The sequence below is a fragment of the Lathyrus oleraceus genome, chromosome 6, assembly GCF_024323335.1.
Source record: "Lathyrus oleraceus cultivar Zhongwan6 chromosome 6, CAAS_Psat_ZW6_1.0, whole genome shotgun sequence".
In the NCBI taxonomy this organism is placed as follows: Eukaryota; Viridiplantae; Streptophyta; class Magnoliopsida; order Fabales; family Fabaceae; genus Lathyrus; species Lathyrus oleraceus.
Genome location: NC_066584.1, coordinates 50974417 through 50988201, shown reverse-complemented (window position 1 = coordinate 50988201; position 13785 = coordinate 50974417). Strand labels below are relative to the sequence as shown.

Genomic DNA, 13785 nt, shown 5'->3' with positions numbered 1-13785 from the left:
ACCCCCTAAATTCAATAGTATTTGTCAAACAAAAGTCAAATCAACCATGACCAAGGCCAAACAGAAAGTCAAACATCACACGATCAATTAAATGGCTCAACACAATTTTTAAACAATTAATGAATTAATAAATCAATTTTAAAATGAATTAAAATGCATTTTTAAATGAATAAAACCTCAAATCCCTTCAAATCACCAAATAAATGGCCAAGGGATTTATTCTAGGTCAAACATGGTCAAAGGACCTTAGACATAAAATTTCACAATTTTTGGAAAGTCATAAGTATTTTAAAATATTTAAAAACAAGTCAAAAATCATTTAATTCACAAAAAATATCAAAATTATTCCAAAAAATTATTTTAATTCAAAATATGGAAGAGAAAAATATTTAAATATTTTTTGTTAAAGTCCCATATTTTTTGGATTAAAAATGAAATTTCTATGAATTAAATAAATTAAAAGGATTAAAAGAAAAATCAGAAAATAAAAAGAAAATAGAAAAAACACAGGTCATCAGATCCCCCTCATTAATTGAGGTGGCAGATCTGATGGCCACAAGCACGCGCTCCATCATGTACCACGGTTAATGCGTTTACACACTTGGTAATCAGAAGTAAGGGCTAAGAATAAAACACTCAAATGAGACCAAATGGATGGAAGGGCGTCAACGCACCACCAGAGCCCCTATCTCTGGTCTTATTCTCCGGTGAACCTCACCGGACCGGTCCATCACCAACCTCCATGAAAATGGAAAATGAATACACTAATTTAAAGAAAAAAAGCTCAGGAATCCAAATTTGACCTCAATTTCTCCCAATTCCACATATATTTAAAGATACATGGATTTGAAATTTGAGATGTGTTATCTGAGTTGCTTCGATTTGATCTCAAAGTAACTCAATCTTGTTGCCTACATTGGTAGGACTTCAGCCAACCAAAAATTAATGGAAATGATGGAGAATTGAGAGATAATCGAAGAGAAAAAGTTTCATAAAAATCACCTTCTGTTTGTAGTGATGAAACTCGATATGGATCTCAATTGGCTTGGGCTTGCTTCTACTTGTTTACAGAAGATGAAACGAGATCTCAAATGGCATGGACTCTTGAAGTTTCAACTTCAAAACAGAAGTGAAATTGAAACTCGATTTTCAAATGAAAACCTTCAAGATTATCCTTTAATGGAGGTGGGGAGGTTGCAGGAGCAAAGCTTGGGACAGGGTTCTTCATTTTGAGCAGTTAGGCAATGTATTTATAGGCTTTTCAAATGCTTTCCACGCACTTTCAAACTTTAGCCAAAAATAGCAACTCTTGGTTGCATGCTTGCATGGGCGTGTGATAGGCCCATTAAATGATTGGAAATGATCCAAACTTATGTGTTAATCAACCTGAAATGATAACATGGGATCATGCATTAGTGAAATGGAAATTGGACATTGAACTTACCAAATGAGACCATGCATTACACCCATGCGCAAATCCTTCAAAAATGCTTCAAAGGCCATGATCTTAGACTCTTTGGAAAGGTGACATGAAGGAGAACAACTTTGTTGTTGAATATTTTTTTATTTAGAGCTTGTATCATGATGAATTTTGAGGTGGAAGTTGGAGAAATCAAACATAGTTGAAAATTTTCTAAGTATAAAGTCAAATGATCACTTTTTCCACCTTGAATAACTTTTGTTATGAGCTTCAAATAAAAATGATTTCTTCACCAAAGTTGTAGATCTTTCATGTATCTTAAATTTGGTCACAAATGTGACACCGTTTGAATCTTTCATGAGGGAGTTGTGGATTTTAGAAGGTAGGGAAAATTGCTTGTTCAATGGTGATGGCCCAAAATGACCTATAATGTTTCCTCTTGGCACATGCCCTTGCAAGTAGAGTTTGACATTTATCAAAGAATAAAAGTTGGAGAGGACATCTTGAAATTAATCATGAAACTTAGATAGCCTTCATATCATAAAAATTGAGCAAGTTATGGTTCTTGGAAGTTGACCTTCCATCTAGGGCACAAACAAAATGACCTATAATCTTTCACCATAAAAAATGATTTTCCAAGCAAAATGAGATCTTGATGTCAATATGAAAGTTGTCTGTAATATCGTAAAAAGTAACGTTTCTCTTGGAATCATTTTCATATGACAAAAATTGTAGGAGATAGGGTCTATGGAACCGTAGATTTGATCAGTTGACTTTTCTGGTCAACCTCCTTGAACCAACTTGCAAACTTGAAGTTCTTTTGATATTTGGAGCTCATGGAGGATAATATATGGATAAGATGATGTATAATGGAGTATTCCTTTAGATTTTTGATCAATTTTTGAAGAAAACTTTTGAGGAAGTCACACAAGATACCCATATGAATTAGGGCTTCCAAGGCAAACAAGCTTCAAACACTTGATAAATTCTTGATCAAAATGAAGAACACAGAGATCTATATATGATGCTTAAAACCATTGTGAATCTTTCCTTGATTGATCTCTTTCATTGAGGGTCTTAAACCCTATATATGAGCTTGATGAGGCATAGGTGGACACACACACTATCTATAAAAGGAACAAAGCTACATATATACATGTTTTTGGTATTTTGGTTAGTAAACAAAGAAAAACAAAGTATGATACAATCACAAATTCTTGGTGATCTCTCTCAATACAAACCCAGTGAATGAAAGGTGAGGAGGATGTCAATGTGTGATCTCAAAGCCAATGCAAATGATGAGATAGTATGATGGATCTTATGGTCAAAATTGGGGTCTTACAGTTGGTCATCATAGGAGAATGGCTCTTGAAAGAGAACATTATGTTAAAGCTCTGAAATATAATGAAATTGTGAAGCTTCTTAGTGATGCTCAATTATTGAAGACAATGTTGAATGATGGAGTTGGTTATCCTAAGTTGATGAAGGAATTTGTAGTTAAGAGTGATGGCATTCCTCATGGGTTACTGAAATTCATAAATAAGCGGTTTGTTGGGAAATATATCCTAGACATTAGGCCCTCAATGCTCCTGTTATTGATGAATTATAATAATAATAATAATAATAATAATAATAATAATAATAATAATAATAATTATAATAATAATAATAATAATAATAATAATAATAATTTTATATCTCTCAAGAGTCTTATGTTCGAATCCTGCTATGTGCTGACAACTCTTGTGATGGATCAGACCATATTGAGTTTTGTTCTGCCTTTAAATGGGATCCCGCTAGTGGACGGTGGGATTGGTCCTCTTGGTGGTGAATCTCAGAAGATGTTTGGTCGTAGTGTTTGTCGGGTTTATCATTAGAGAGGTGGTAGGTTTGGTTGCTGACAGCAGTCTCATCTATCTGAGCTGCTTGGGTTGTGGTCTTGCCGCCTAGTGCTTCTGTCGCAGCGTACTCAAAGCAGCAGTGACTGTTTTGGTTTGTGCTCTTTTTAGTCAAGGAGGTGTCATTGTTTCTCCGTTTCAGAGTGTTTCAGTCAGCTGGAATTTTCCAATTCGGCGGAATGCGGTGTATTTGGTCGACGAGGCTCCGCTGCATTGGTCCAGCAATCTGTTGTTGGCTGCTCTCAGTTTTTGGTGGTTAAGTCTGGTGCAGTTTGGATCTGCAGGTTGTTTGGAGGAAGGTATATCTTAATGTCGGGGGGGCGGCTTTTTTTACGATGTGAGTTGGCGTGGCAGAACTGTTGTGGTTCTGGTCTTCGATTAGCAGTCGTGATTCGCTTTTAGGGTGGTTTGTTTGTCTTTCAAGTTTAGAAATGTAGCAGATTCGGTCTTTCAAGTTTGGTGGTTCAAGGAGTTTTAGCATATATTTGTTATCTGAACATCTGTGTTCTTAGTTGTGATCAAGATCTTGGTGCTACTGTAAGCCTTTTGGTGTGTTTTCGGTTCTCTCATATTTTCGGTACCGTTTCGGTTGGGTTGTAAGGTGTTTATTCTGGCTGCTGCATGTTTGGGAATTTGGAGCCTTCTAATTATCCTATCCTTGGCCTCTGAGCTGGTGTTTAGTATTTGTATTCCTTTATTACTGAAATGGTGCATTATGTATTGGTTTATATTTTGTTTGATTCTGAACTAGCACATGTGTTGGTTTGTACTTATTGTTCTCATTCTGCAGCATTTCTTATGCTCTTAGAATGAGCTTTAATAAAGTTTCTTTTTGCCGTTTTCAAAAAAAAAATCATTTACTCCATCTAGAAAAATATTTTAATGATAAAAATTTGATATAAAATCTTGAAATACTTAAACAAGAATTGACAACCTAAGACGACTATTCCCAAATCAAAAAAATTATCCACCACTAAAATAACCATTTTATTTGAAAAGCTTCGAGATCATGATAAATAATTAATTAAATTAACTCAACACGAAGGAGGGGAAAAAAGAAAAGCATTTCCTTATTAGCTTCGTCTTCAAAGGTTAGAAAGGAATAAAATGTTGAAAGTAATGAAACCGGACAAGTGGATTCGAGTGGTGAGAATTTAAAGACTTTGAAAATATTTAAGTAAGAAACTAATCAACAGAACAAAAAATTCTTCGACAAGTTAAAGAAGTCAAATAAAAAAAGACTAAGGCCATTCGTCCATCACATACTGCGAAAAATCATCTGTATGAAGATCAAATGCTTTTGTTTCATCCAAAAGCTGTGATAATAATGAAATTGCAATATTGGTCTCATAGAAAATCATCATGAGAAAAATTAGGTAAGTGATGATGAGCTTAATTCATTACCTATTTATGATGAATTTTGCAAGATGCAATTGAGAAACATCAGAAGAAACCCAAAAGGATTACTAAGCTAATGGCTTAACAAAAGAGAATCGTTCATTAAAAAAAGAGTTTTCATCTTAACAACTATTTATTCTAATGATTCTTTCAAATGTAAAAATTGTGTACTGGCTTAGATGAAGAAATAAAATACCCAAGCAAAGCTATCCGAGGATAAAACAGAATTTGCTATGTCTAAGAGGAGAATCTGTGCGGTTATTAAAAGGACAAGTTCCCAACACTCACCCTCAAGGACCAAAACAAATTGGGTACCTAGAGACAATCACTAATTTTCGACCAATATGAAATTATGAACTTGTAAGTTATAACACAACCGCATTCGCTTAGATTTTGATATAATTACAAAGATATTAAGAAGCCTGAATCAATGCAATCACAATATCTATGTATTGCAGATAAAAACTGCAAAAAGGAGTTAAGGAAGAAAGCTACCTATACAAACACACAACCACTCGAAGAAAAGCTGAAAGGTTAAACCCAGTTAATTGTCTTCCATTGTCTTCCTTCTTAGCCGAACTCTCTAAGCAGGGATGAAGCAGTCTAGGTCAGATGCATATCAATTCCTAAAATTGTTTTCTTGTTCCTGATCCATGGGCTACATCAGAAACTGGTTCTCGGCGTGCCAGATACAATCTTGTAATCAATTGAACAAGAAAAACAAAAGAATAAAAACGAAGAAGGGCGGAAGAATGATGTCTATGAAATTTTACTTAATATACTCCCAAGTGTCGCCATAATAAACTTGTTATTGGGTGCTGCGTGTTAATCCTCCCCGTGTCACATTTCTGTCCAAGTATAAATTGAAGATTCAATTACAAGGGGAGGAAAACAGAATGAAAAAAAAAAATGTAAAGGGGAAGATGAAAGAAAGCAAAATGCATTAGTATACTGCTGAGTATAGATTCCAAATGAGTAATATGCCAATAACTACATATGAAAGTAAGGAGACCCCAAAAATAACAATAATATAATTTTACCTTCCAGAAATTAGCTGATTTTGAGCACTGTTTACAGGACCCTTTATATTGCTGAACCGTTTTGCTCTGTTCTCTTGTACTTTCTCGACACGCATAGCAGCTACCTCCTTTTCCATGGCAGCTACTTCCCTTCTCATCTTCTTTGCTTCAACTTCCATAGCTTTGGTCAATGTATCTACTTTCTTTGCTAACATCTAAAAGATAATGACAATTGCAAACGATTAGCAATTATCATTTATAAGTAAGATGTCAGCAATTAATTTCCAAAAACACAAATAATAAACTAACGCTAACCTCAATGGCATCATCTTTATCTTTTAGGCTTTGGTCTTTCTCATGACCAGCTCTCCTCAAGGCAATAACTTCTTTCTGCAAGAGGTCATATAAAACACTTGGAATACTATCATCTGTATCCCCTGGTGGGAAGTCATTTGGCTTATCACCCGAACTTCCTTTCCAATTATCATCAGCCTCTCTCTCTTTGGTTTCTTCAAGAGATTGGTTGAATGAGTAACTTTGAGGTGCTCCACTCAGCAACGTCTTACTCCTGTCCAGTGTCCTTGAGCCACCATCAAAAGATTTAGATGTTCCTTTAGCATGCCTCAATATTGAGCTAGATGATACAGATGATGACCTGAGTTGAGGAGATGGTGCTCTCTTAGGCAAGAATCCGTTAGAGGTTAGTTTTGAGATATTATCAGCTCCACCTAGTGATTGGCGACGAGAATAACCATTGTTCATACTTCTTCCCTCTATAGTGCTGCGACTACTGCCGCTAGAATTGCCCCTCAAACTCTCCTCTAGCACTTTCAGCCGTAATTGATATTTTTCCTGAAAATTGTAAAAAATATTACCTTGAATAATCTAAGAGCTAGTTTCCTAGGTTAACAGATAGGAACCGGATTATTACTTTCAACTGTGCTTCAGATTTTGAAGTGCGCTCAGCTATAGCAAGCTTATCACGGAGTTGCTGCATTTCCCCCTACAAGAATGCAGTACAGTAATAAGTGTAAACTGTATTAAAGTGAAAACAAATGCAGGGAAATTTATATCGAAGACTAAACGAGGAATACATGAAAAAGTAATAAAAGCTCGACACAGCCACTAAAGACAAATAAGCAAAGTAAAGTAAAAAAAAAAAAAAAAACCTGCAAGAATCGTCGTTCTTCAAGCCATTGTTTGACAGGCATGACTTTATCATTAGCATCTTTCCATTCATTTGCAACCACAACAGCTACTCTGTTTGCTGTTACCTTGGCACGGCCTAATTCCCTATTAAGGGTTTTTCTTTCTTCCTAAAGAATGTGAAACAAATCATGTAAAAGTTAATGCTATAATCAATAAAGCAACCGGGGGATCGAACTAGCTGAAGACTTAAATAAATTACATTCATTTCTTGAACTTTCCGTTGATAATCTCTCACTGCATTTGCTGCTGCACCACCGGCAAGGACCGACTCTTCTAGTTCCCTCACAGTTTGGGTGAGCTTTTCAACCTCGGCCACCTTTTGTCTATGCATTCTGTCCAAAATTTTGTTTTCTTCCTGGGAGAAGTGATGATGAAACCACCATTAAAAGTTACATAATTACAGTTCTAGTGTACTGGGAATAATAAAAATCATCCAAGATTATGATACCTGGCAAATCTCAATCTGTTTCATCAGCTCTTGATTTTTGTTTTGGAGATCATCCACCATGGAGGCCTTAGCCAAGGCAAACTGAACAGTCCTTTCAGCTTCAAGTAGTGCAGCTTCTTTGGATTTGGTAAGACGGTCTAAAGCTCTGTTGTCATCTTGTAGTTTAGCAATCTGTAGGGAATATACAGAAGAGAATAAAGCCAAAAATCATTAGTTATATGCCAGATTCAGTGCCTCGTATAATTCTTTCTTTCAAGGTATTGGAATATAACTCCCGAGAACAAGTAAATACCTCTTGCCGAGCAAGCTTTAGTTCAGCCTCCAAAGGGGCAAGAATCGCTTCTATCGGAGGCATGTCATCATCCTTTTGAGCAGCATGAACCCTTCGAAGAGTAGCTTCTGCTGCAAACTGAGCTGCCATTGATGCTTTCTTTTCGTCATTGATTTTCTTTATTTCAAGATTCTGTCAGAAATATTCAATTTAGTTAAAAATTAAAAATTATGCAAACTAGGAAAACAAATAATTATTGAAGTTGATAAAGGTTCAGAGCAATACTCTGCTTTCTAATAGAGATTCTGATAACTTTAGCTTCCCATCAACCTTTGACAGCTCTTCAGACAGCTAAAATACAAACAAAAAGTAAAATAAGTTATATTTCAAGTTGACACAAAGCATTCAAGAAAAACAGAGTGAAGAAATTGTAAAAATTGGCATAAAAACATAAGTTAGCCCATAATAGAGGCAAAAGCTCAATGTCAAATAAATGGATATAAAATAATGCAAGGAATGATTTGTAAGAATGTATAAAATATTTCATTTTATAATTTTAAAAATTAAAATACCTTAGATTTTTCTCAGTATTAGTTGCCATGTTACTTAGATATTATTTTGATTTGTTTCCTGATTTCCCTATTTATTTAGGACTAGGAGTCTTATATATTTGTTTTTGTTAATATTTTGTGACTAGAGTCTGATCCGATCCTTTGTGACTTGCCCTGTCAATATTTTGTGACTAATTTCTAGTTGTAAGTTGTTGTTATAACACATTCTGTTTTGCTGGTTTTGGAATGTTTGTGGCGATTCAACAATGATTTTTGATTTGTTTTTTGCTTTTATCTTGAGTGGTTCAGCCACATGTTTTAGCTTCTGCTCTTAATAGTTAATCTTTGGTAGCTTCTGTCTCTTATGTAGTTAGTGCTTCTTAAGTATATTTGTTTTTGTTAAGTGGTTAAGCCTTGAAGCTATGGCTTTTGGTTGATGGTTTAGCTGTGTGATATTACTGTTTCTGCCTTGAGTGTTTCAGGTTCATCTTTTACCTTTTACTCTTGATGGTTAAGCTTTGGTAGCGTCTAACTTATATGGTGGTTAAATATATTTACTTCTGTTAGATTGTTAAGCATGGATTTGTGGCTTGTGCTTAATGGATAAGTGATCGCCTTAATGGCTTTGAGGTTCTTGCTTCTACCAAATGGTTAAGCAAGCCTATAGTTGATGCTTATGTCTAGAGGCTAAGTTTTACTAGTCTAGTTTTGGAAATCGATGATTATTCCCAAATTGGGATTCTTGATTCTTTTGGAGCAAGTGTCATGGTGACACTAGAAGAAGATCGAACGAAGGTTGAAGACTTCTAGGAAACATGTGCCTCATGTTATTGTTAGGGTTCTTTTATATTTTCTCTTTTTAAGTGTATATTTGTAGCAAACTTAAAACTTAGTAAGCATTAGTTCAAGGACGATGTTAGACTATATGAAATACTCCCTGTGATCCTTATTATAAGAAATAAAAGTTTCTATTTTTTGTCCGTTTTATAAGAAATATTGACCCATTTTCAAATGTATTAAATGCTAAACTCCATCTGTACCCTTATTTTTTGTGAGAATATTTGAAATAAGTTGGTGGAATTAGGAGTACTTAATATAGGGTATTCATGGAATAAAATTAAACTTATAGGAGTATTACATGAAATCAACTATTTCCAAGATGTTTTTTTGGTCTCGTGAAATAGGATTTTGTTTGTTATAAAATAAGGTCCTGAGGGAGTATTATATAATATAACTTTTAATATATCAGAGTACCTATGTTTATTTCCTAATATCGTTTTATAATCTTAGAGTATCATAGAGTATCTCTTAGGACCGGTTTCCCTATTACTTAGATATTGTTGTGATTTGTTTCCTGATTTCCCTATATATCTAGGATCCGGTATAAAGTCCATGAGGTGTCAACCCATGTAAGAGCCTGACTTTGTAACTTCAAGTTCAAATCCCATATGGGACAATAGTAAAATGGTTAATAGTACCACTATTATTAATAATAATTTTCCCATCTCAATTTTTTTTAAAGGACTAATAAAGCATTTAAAGTAGTAATCATTATTAGACAACAAAAATATTGTATGTCAAGACTTCACATGTAGTAGACAACAAAACCATTAAAGGAAACATTATATTATCAAGAAGTCAACACAAATGTAGAATTGATAGACCCCTTATCTAGACCAAGTAGAGAAGGTGAGAGGGCGGGGTGAAATTTGCAATAAACTGGCCACATGGCAGGTTAGTCAGAATGACAATATGAGTGTTGTATAAAGGGGGGACAAAGGAGAGAAGGGCAAACAATTTATTGGGTAAGGTTTGGGGCCATTTAATTAGGGAGGAAGCAGACCCTCTAAGTTTGCAGGTTTTTTTTATTTTTTCTTTGTAGTTGTTTAGATATTCTTAGGAGCTATACTTCATGTTTCTCAGAAAAAATATTATGGTACCTATCACGAATTATGAGTGAACATACAGAATGCCATATAAAAAACAAAACAGTACAGGGATAAAGTATCCTCAAAAACTAATAAAAATAAAATAAAATTAAGGAGTCTAACAAATTAGTAAGGAAAGATACATGTACATCCTGGAATTCCTTAAGTCCGAGCTTTTGCAAGCCGAGTACAGGAGTAAGCAAGTCGGATAAACATGAGCCTAGGCAAGTCGGAGCCGGTCAGGGTAAAGTGGCATTACCAAACTATAGCAGGTTGGATCCGATCTCAGAGTAACTGCGGCCGGGGAATATGAATGGTCACATAGAAAGGTTACTAAACACCTCCATGATTGCATAGAGGTTACGGAAATTAATAGGAGAAACGTTACTTAACAATTATGGGGGACGGAGGACGTTATTGAGGGTGGCTTTAACATAGAAATGAAGAGGCATCCTTAAAAGGATCATTGATGATGGAGTGAGTATAAAAGGAGACTTCCCAAATGAGGAAGGGACAATATCTAATACCTCCTAAACTAATAGGACGATTGTGATCTCTCCTGGCTAAGCTTCAGGGAGATTTCTCCAAATAGTGTTTAGCAAGAACAATACAAAAACCCAGGTCTTTTCGAACAAGATGAAGTCAACTATTTAGATCAAACAACACCATAATGTCTTGCCATGAATCAAGTTCAATGATAGACCATTTAAATCTAATCTCTTCTAACGGGTTTTTTTTTGTAGTTTTTCATGTTTTTTCCTCTACTCTTATTATTGTAGTGAGTTTCCTCTACACATGTCCAAACCACAAAAGACAAAACTCACTACTCAGTCATCTTTTTGAGAGTATATAAGTTATCCCAAATTTCACTTTAATGATTTCATTCATCCATCCTAACATTCTCATCTCAATAGCATCAAACTTACTCTCTTAGCTCTTTAGCGCTCAACATTCAACAAATCATATTTAGGTGGTTTTATAGTTGTGCAGTTAACTTTTCTGAGTTGTAGTAGTACTTTTCTGCCACATATTAAAGCTTTTCATTTCTTCATCTTTTTTCAACCCTGATTGTATCTTATGATTTACCATATTGTTCTATCTCTCTATCATTATGTATAATGCACAAAAGGTACTTAAAACGGAGAGACTTGTGGTATATCTCTCTATGTATAATGGACAAAAGGTACTTACTGAGAGACTTGTGGTATATCTCTCTATATCATTATGTATAATGGACAAAAGGTACTTAAAACCGAGAGACTTGTGGTATATCTCTCTATCATTAGTATAATGGACAAAAGGTACTTAAAACAGAGAGGCTTGTGGTAGGATGATACGCTCTCCAATTTTCACCTCTAAACTAGGGACTTGTGTGTCTCTAGGTATACTTGCATTCCCTATACTCTATAAGTTTTCCTTAAGCAAAGGTAATGTGCTCCCAGACCTCATCTCCATGTCCCAACTTTACCCAATAATTTAACTACTCAATATTAATATCATTCTAATAACATTCTCTTTCACTTAATAATATTAAGTGTAATGTTAGAAAAGTTTAATCAATGCTTCATAGGATTTTGTTCTTTAAATTGGTGATAAAATAAAATAGAAAATGTTAAATAAAGCAGAATATAAAAAGAAAATGAGGAAGTAATAAAATAAATGTTTTTCCAAAGAGCACTAATTACAAAATATGGAGTATCAATTAAAAAGGAAAAAGTAAATTACTTTCATAATATATCATGCATTACAAGATCACAACTTTTGGCATATCAATTATCTGATAATGCCTTTACTTTAAAAAAATTATTACTGGACAATTTTCTTTATATGGTCAAGTCAACCGAGCAAAGACTATATAACAATTCACAATGACTTTGGAGTGAGAGCTCCAAATTTCACCGAGACAGTTTCTTTCAAAAGAGAAACTTATAGAGAAATGTGCAAAAATGTGAAAGGTAGTGAAAGGCATTATCAAAGGAGCTTATCTCCTATGCAATGCCCTCCTCACATGGAAAATATCCATCCCACTTTTCTACTGCAACTTCAAAGATTAAACATGGTAACCGCACCAATAATATGAACCGTATAGGAAATCAAACAATAGAATCATATTTACTTACTCAATTCCTCCCGAACCATGACCAACATGTAAATTATTTTAGCAATTACTAGTAACGAATAAAATAGCATAACATAATAAGCAAATGGAAAACCAAAAAAAAAAACTTGAATAAAACAATAAAAACAACAATGACACCAAAAATAACAACAATTCAGAAATTAGAGGTGACCTCTTCAACTGCCTTTTCTCTAAGTCGTTCAGAATGCCTCAACGCTTTAATCTCAGCTTGTGCTTCTGATAATTCTCTATCCTTATCTGCAAAAAAAAAAATTCAAAATCAAATTAAATTTTTAAAAATTTACAAAAAAATTCAGGTCAAAAACTCTTCAGATCGAGCAGCATTTTCATTTTCACACCTCGAACTTCATTCTCAAGACGATTAAGTTCCACCTTCACCGGATCCGAACCGTGCAACAAATTCATGAACTCATCCGCCTCCATGCTCGGCTGTCTAGCGGAGCCGCGTCTCCTCGACGAGCCTCTCCCTTCTCTAAACGATCCCGACACCGAAAGCGGCACCGGTGTCGCAACTCCTCCTCCGTCGCCGAAAATTTCCTCCATTCCCGATCTAAACAGTGCCGAACCAAAACCCTCACTATTTGAAATCACACAGTCACACGCTTACAGAATGTGAATTTGAAAGTGGTGGATTTAGAGAGAGAGAAAGAAAACTCAGAATCGTTTTGTTTGTTTCTATTTTTTTCTTCTTGAGTTTGTTTTTGTCCTTTTGTTTCTCTCTCTAGATTAATACAATGAATAAAAAAGTGAAGTGTTTTTGCTCTTTGTGCTGTGAAGAGATTATGCTGATTTAAGCTAAAATAGTGACTAGTAAGTGATTGTGACTTGTTTTAGCAGAGAGAGTGTGAGGAATACTGCACAGTAAACTCTATTAATGATGGTAATAATAAAAACTGATTTTGTGCAATGAGGTAAGGGATAAAATAAGCCGGAAGTATAGTGCGCATACCGTGTTTTTAAAATGAGGATTTTTAGGGTGTGGGTTCGTAGTGCTACTGGTGCACGTGCCGGCGTGGCTTAGTAATATATTAAATGAAGTCTGAAAATAAATATAAAGAGAAAGAGTTTTCTTCTAACTAACTCGAATCTAGATTTTTGTATTTTCAAACATATATAAAATCATAGCAGTTTTTATAATTCGGATACACATTTTATTCTGTTAAAATTTAGTTTGAAAATGTAAATTTATAAATATTTTAAAATAAATCGAAGATGCATTTTTGTAAAATGTCATAAATTCATTTTAAGTTATTTGAAGTATGTTTATTGCACTTGACAAAAGATATTTTGGAGTTGCATCTCAAAAAAACTCTTACATTCTAGTCAATTAAGTTATCTTAACTTTATATCATTTGTGTTGTTTTGCCATTTCTTATGCTCCGCATGTTTTGCAATTAATTTAGTTTGTTTGGCTTTTAGAAAGAAAAAATATCGTTCTAACTTTGATTTGTTTTAGATCAACTTATATTTTAGATCATTTTAGGCCAATTTTTATCATAAAAT

General features: G+C 34.4%; 1 protein-coding gene across 1 annotated transcript; it reads right to left on the bottom strand.

Annotated features, from left to right (window-relative positions):
• Positions 1-5045: 5045 nt before the first annotated feature.
• On the bottom strand, positions 5046-13140 carry LOC127091828 (microtubule-associated protein 70-2). Its single transcript, XM_051030539.1, has 11 exons — positions 12621-13140; positions 12434-12519; positions 7949-8014; positions 7685-7855; positions 7393-7563; positions 7144-7299; positions 6905-7051; positions 6667-6738; positions 6051-6587; positions 5757-5950; positions 5046-5564 (listed from the first exon to the last, which is right to left on the bottom strand). The coding sequence occupies exons 1-11, from the start codon at positions 12823-12825 to the stop codon at positions 5525-5527; spliced, it is 1845 nt and encodes a 614-aa protein (XP_050886496.1). The 5' UTR covers positions 12826-13140; the 3' UTR covers positions 5046-5524.
• Positions 13141-13785: the final 645 nt, after the last annotated feature.

What these genes read in the sequence shown, in the direction of transcription:
- LOC127091828 (XM_051030539.1), bottom strand. Translation starts at nt 12,825, where the DNA reads ATGGAGGAAATTTTCGGCGACGGAGGAGGAGTTGCGACACCGGTGCCG. An exon ending in GAGAAAAGGCAGTTGAAGAG is followed by an intron (nt 8,015 to 12,433) that starts GTCACCTCTAAT and finishes TTTGTATTTTAG; the next exon opens with CTGTCTGAAGAGCTGTCAAA. An exon ending in AATCTCTATTAGAAAGCAGA is followed by an intron (nt 7,856 to 7,948) that starts GTATTGCTCTGA and finishes TATTTCTGACAG; the next exon opens with AATCTTGAAATAAAGAAAAT.